At 37.7% G+C, this 6215-nt stretch overlaps 1 protein-coding gene across 1 annotated transcript; it reads left to right on the top strand.

Annotated features, from left to right (window-relative positions):
- Window positions 1-317: 317 nt before the first annotated feature.
- GALR3 (galanin receptor 3) lies at window positions 318-3107 on the top strand. The gene is given in 3 exon segments (XM_015817287.2): window positions 318-667; window positions 2355-2956; window positions 2959-3107. Coding segments are annotated over 3 exon segments (1101 nt in total).
- Window positions 3108-6215: the final 3108 nt, after the last annotated feature.

The raw sequence follows: 6215 nt of genomic DNA, 5'->3' as shown, positions 1-6215 counted from the left end.
CTGTCAAGAGGAAGTAGCAGCAATGAATATACCTTATCCTGTGTCCCCTATATGGGCTTTCAGCCCTCAGGTGTGGTCAAGTGAAATAAGATTTAACTGTCAGTCCAGTGGGGTTCTTTAGATGGAATGGTAGAGAAGAAGAGTCATGTTATCCTTCATCTCAGGTTGCAAAATGCTGGGATAGAAAATGAAAGTGGCAATTTTTGGAGGTAAGAAGAGCATATGCTGAACCCAGGAGTGAAAGCCATCCTTAAGGAGAGGTCATCATTTATTTCTCTTTCTATTTTTGCCAGGCCTAAATTATCTCTGATGGAGAGATGCCAGACAGCTGGAACACCTCTTCCGACAGCCTAGAAGCAAGAGCTGTAGGCATTATTGTGCCTGTGGTCTTTTCCCTCATCTTCCTTGTGGGCACAGTTGGGAATAGCCTGGTGTTGGCTGTGCTGCTACACAATGGAGAGGTGAAATATAATACTACAAACCTGTTCATCCTCAACCTGGCAGTGGCAGATCTCTTCTTTATTGTTTTCTGTGTCCCATTCCAGGCCACCATCTATACTCTGGATGGATGGCTTTTTGGTGCTGTTGCCTGCAAAGCTGTGCATTTCTTCATCTACCTTACCTTGTATGCCAGCAGTTTTACCCTGGCAGCTGTTTCTGTGGACAGGTAAATGTATATGTTGTATATATTCAGGCACTGAGACTTATTTTTTAAAAAAATAAGAAGAAACCATTGCTTAATATGATATGTGAAATCAGTCTATTTATTTCTAAACAGGAGAAGGAAGAGAGTCTTTAATCCTTTAACTATCAAAAATCTTAAAGTACCTGACATGTGACCCTATTAGAGGAGAAAATTTGTACTTCAGGGTTGAAATGAGGAGTCTTTGTGCTCTCTGAGCTATGTAGATGTGTATAGTATGTAGATGAAAGGTATGTAGATCTTCTGAGAAAGCACCCATCCCCAGCACATAGACATAAACAATGTTTACACATCATTTAAAAGAAACAATCAACGCCAAAAAGGGAACAAAAAGACCAAAACTCATTCTCACCAGCAATCAACACCCAAATGAGCAGAGATTATCACCAAGATTAACATTAGACTAACAATCAAGAAGCAAACAATACCCCAGTCAAAAAACTGCCAAACCAGCTAACAGTAAACAACCCAACCAAAGAACCACCAAGACAACTCCCACCAATACTAACAGGGTGAGCCACTAGAGCAGGTGTCTTCAAACTTGGCCCTTTTATGACTTGTGGACTTCAATTCCCAGAATTCCTCAGCCAGGCACGCCAGTTGAAGTCATAAAAGGGCCAAGTCATAAAAGGGCCAAGCTTGAAGACACCTGCACTAGAGTATAAAATGAAAGCACTGAGGTTGTTACCTAATTTCAGTAATGAAATATGTGCAAGAAAACAACCAAGCTCAGAAAGCACCAAGGACCCCTCATGTGATCTATTTTTATTTATTTAAAAAACGTACTTCCTATCTTCCCATAACTAAGGCATCCCAATCGATTTGTCTTTTATGTGGTTGAGGCCAGAAGTATCCAAGCATGCCTGGGAGATATACAAATGTCTCGAGCTAGATTAGATGGTTTCCAATCAGATTGAAGGATACATTTAAAATCAACCATGAACGTTTTTATGTAAATAAAAACATGACACGTCAGAAAGGTAGGATCTAAACAGCTTGCTCCACATTCTGCTAGCTTTATACTTGCTAGCAAAAAACCTTCCAGGGAACAGAGTTTACATGGGTTGCTCAACATACCCAAACTCTCTCATTCCATTCAACTGCATGCAGAGTTGTAGCCTTAGGCTTGATCTCCATCTTCATTCCCAACCTCCACCTATGTCACAGCCAATTAAAAAGAAAGTGTTTCTATTTTTATCACTTTACTCTTTTTGTGCTTTCCCCTTCCTTTCCACTTAATAATTGTAGCCTACTTACCAGTTCTTTTTGTTTCCTCTCAAATGGTATATGAATAAATTCTTTCAGAAACATGTCATATCCAAACATAGAATGAATTTTTGGCATGGTTCAAATATGTGGGTTCCAAAACATTTCTACTTGTATTGGGGAAAAAAGATCCATATCATATTTGTGGGATTATGAAATAATGAACACCTACACCAATTTCTGTAGACTTTCAAATAGTAGGTTTGGGTGGCATTTTAAGTGTCAAATTCATGCCGAAAAGGGAATGAAAAAGGTTTGTCACAAGGAGAGTCTGAATCTGGAAGAAAGTGGGCCAATAAGAGCAATGCATTTAAGCAATAAAGGGGAAAATAATGATAGGTGTATTTATATCTATTGAATTTATCAACCTCTGCCTTGTTTCCAGATATTTGGCTATTTGCTACCCACTGAAATCTCGGAATCTCCGTACCACTTGCAATGCAGTCCTTGCTATTATCATGATTTGGACCCTCTCCCTGCTTTTTGCAGGACCCTATCTCAGCTATTACCAAACCATTAATTACCAGGAGACGTTCATCTGTGCTCCAGTTTGGGAGGATCAACATCGGAAGATCTTAGACATCTTCACTTTTGTGTTTAGTTACATCCTCCCAATCTCTGTTGTCAGCCTGGCTTATGGCAGAACCATCAAATTCTTGTGGACTGCTGTAGACCCTCTGGAAAGAATCTCAGAGTCCCGCAAAGCCAAACGGAGGGTCACCAAGATGATTATTACAGTGACTGTCCTCTTCTGCTTGTGTTGGTTGCCCCACCATTTAGTGATCTTGTGTTTCTGGTTTGGCTATTTCCCCTTTAACCAAGCTACCTATGCCTTACGCCTAGCTTCTCATTGCTGCTCGTATGCCAATTCCTGCCTCAACCCGATTGTTTATGCTCTCATTTCCAAGCACTTCCGCAAGAAGTTCAAGCAAGTCTTTACTTGTGTTCTTGTCTAAGACAAGAACAAGAAGGAGTGAACTGACAATAAATCCAAGTGGCTAATGGTTTCATCAACCAGACTGTAGGTTTCTTTGGAGGAAACACAGAAGTAGCATGGTTTAATGAGGAAAATATGAGTTGTTGCATGGATCTGTTGGTAAGAACATGGGAAGACATTCTTCCTGAGAAATGGCTCTAGCATTTACAAGACATTACAGTATCATATATGTACAGAAATTACAAAAGGACCAAGAAAATTCTGGAATTATCAACAGTCACCTCATTGACTGCAACATGGACAACAGTAATTTTTAAATATTAATGGCAGATGGTATTAATTATCCTTTCTCAGCATGATGACTACCATATTTTCATTTAAATCAGGCTTGGGTTGGTGAAGGATAGGTTGACTCAAATTAATTTTTTTCAATGCAACCAAAGTACCCACAATTCCTTAGGAAGCATCTTGATATTACTTTAGACCGTCTTCACAGTTGACTGCGGATGAGACCAAGACAATATCATGAAGAAATGTAACTTAAAAATGGTTCACAAGCTCCTTGTGCCAGAGTTAGAGGGATGTGAAGATGAGCCTGGAAGTTCATTCTAATACTTCTGATTTACTCTTCTAGGAGTGGTTACAGAAAGCATAAATGAAAGCTTCAAAGTACTTGGGTTACTATAGGAATTAGGGTTTGGAAGATATATCTATGAACAAAGGGGTGGTTGCTTTTGTTTTTGTAGCCTGGGACCCAGACTGAAAAATGTAAGTGCGTGTATTCTTTCTCCCCTTCCTTTCATCTTGTAATTAAGACACGTTATGTTTGGATTTCTTTATCTTTTGATTTTGAATTTGGTTTTGCTTATTTTTTTTAAATAGGATTTTACATTATTTTAAAGCACTTAAGCATTGTTTTGAGAGAGGAGAAAGTTGTGGTTTCGATTGTTACAAAGATAAGCCAATAGAGCTGTATTGGCTGGTGTCATGGCAATGTGAGCTAAAGTTCAGAGGTGATTCTGATTCAAGCCTTTTTAGGACTCTGGGAGTCCTAAGGATAAATTTTCCACTCAATCTCTCCTCCTTTTCTTCTTGTTGCTTCCAATGTCAATATAGTTCCCACCACCCACTCACCCACCCACCCAAACATGTTCTTTGTTATTTACAATTAGTAAACAGATGTGTAAGAGGAAACACCAAATTATAGAGTCATTTTTTGAGCTGAATTTGATAGTTTAGTTTTATTCCTTGAAGAAGTGTATGGTTTTAATTTGAAGAAATGCTGAAACATTTTTGGGATGGAAGTCCCTCTGTACCGATATGTAGGGCTTGTAGCTACTGAACCTTTTGCACACCCCAAAACCCCCGCTTACCATCTGAAAGCTGAAGAGTTATTATATAATTTGTGATGGAATTCACACATCCATACTCAACCATAATGTGATTGTTTGATTTTAGCAGAGCATATTAGATGAAATCAACCCTCATAGTTTGACTGAGAAACAAAAATTTGACAAGTGAACCCAAATTATTGTGTATTTATTTTGGGGTTGAGCAGGAGTTTTAAAGATTAGAGAAGCCTTTTTTATTTGCAATTGCAATTTTGTTCATTGCAATTTTGTCTGCCTTGCGCAATTAAGTTAATTTGAATTCAGCAGTAACCTAGAAACAAAATGCTACATTATTGATATCAATGAATAAGTATTTCTCCAAATGTCTTTCAGTTTAAACTTGTTGTTGTTTACATACTTATTTGGGGTGCTGATTCTATTGATTTAATGAGACTGACTTCTGAGTTAGCATGAATATCAGTGAGAATCATCAGCATAATAGACTCTGGTCTTGTGCTCTTTTGTTAACAAACAAAAGGAATTAGCAGAATACATTTTTGAATGAGTAATGATAAACTGGTATTTTCTATCAGTGAGACGGACTGCCCCAAAGGCCTGATCAAGGTTTAACTTTAATTATTTCACATTCATAAATATGCAGCACAGCACGTCTGTTTCTGTTGCCTGACTTTGAAACTTAGAGCTGGCCCAGGAGTATTTAGTCAATTAATCCTCTGCCTTCTAGTTTCAAGGCTTTGTATCAGAACAAAACACAGTCTTCAATCTTGCATCTTAAACCCAACAGTAAAGAAAGCTGATAGCTCATATAAATAGCTTATTATTTCAGTTTCACTTCAGGATCTGTTACTCCAAAGAATTGTTGTAAAGCAATGACAAGCTTGCTTCAATTACAGTCCGTTATTATCTTTCCACTTTTCTATGAATTGCAGAATCATGGAAGCTATTATGAGGTTGATTTTTTTCTGCCAGACAATTTTCCACCCAGGATGAATTTTCTAGGGACATGTTCATCAAAGCCTCACAAGATTTTTTAAAGCAGTTGAAAATGGCACAAAATAACCTTTGCTTATATATTCATTTTTTAAATTTACATTTTTAAATTTAAAATGCATCCATTCAAATAGGCTTTGCTGGTTTTTAATCAATGCATAACTTATTTATCAAAGCAGCACTTATTTATCAAAGCAGCACTTATTTACCAAAGGAAGATGAACTTAGCTTCTTTCAAATCACCTTCATTTTCCCCCCAATATGTCTTTACAAGCCCAATTGGCCCATCAATCACATGATCTTTATTACACTTGACTTAGCCCCATTTCAGGGTGGCTTTGATCAGTCATTGGTGGATTCCTAGCGAAGTGCCTGCATGTGAAGAAGACAAGTCATGGCCATTCACGAGCCACTTTGTCTCTTTCCATGAAGACAATGCATGTTGTTAGCCACTGAGGACAGAATATAAATAGGGACAGCACATTAGTTTCCCACCAAGCTATTATTTTGACATCCCAAGGGCTGGATGACACTAGTGAAGAAAGGTTCATTTGTGTGTTTGTAATATATGTTTTGCTTTTCTTTTTTTTTAGTTTCCCTTTGGGATCTCTTGCCTATCCCAAGTCTATCCATTAATAAGAATCCATCATGATGGTAGTGATGCTTTTTTTTCATAGTACAGATTATGTCAAAATAGTATATGTGAAAACATTACAATGAAAATCAAGATAGTCTTTATCAGATTACTACTCAAATCTCCATAAAACTATTCAACATTTGGACACATTCTTCATTGCATGTATTGATCCAGAGCAATTTCTGTATGTGGCAAAGGATTGGGAGAAAAAAAACCCTTTACTTCCATTCTGGAAACAGGTCATCTCCTTCCTCAAAGTTGCATCGTATAAAGCATCTAAGCTAAGGCTATTGCCTAGAAGAAACTTTAAGAATTGTACAGTAATTGTGC

This window comes from Protobothrops mucrosquamatus, unplaced genomic scaffold (assembly GCF_001527695.2).
Source record: "Protobothrops mucrosquamatus isolate PMUCROS unplaced genomic scaffold, P.Mucros_1.0 scaffold569, whole genome shotgun sequence".
NCBI classification, from domain to species: Eukaryota; Metazoa; Chordata; class Lepidosauria; order Squamata; family Viperidae; genus Protobothrops; species Protobothrops mucrosquamatus.
The sequence above is the reverse complement of the archived record's forward strand: the minus strand, read 5'-3'. Positions and strand labels throughout refer to the sequence as shown.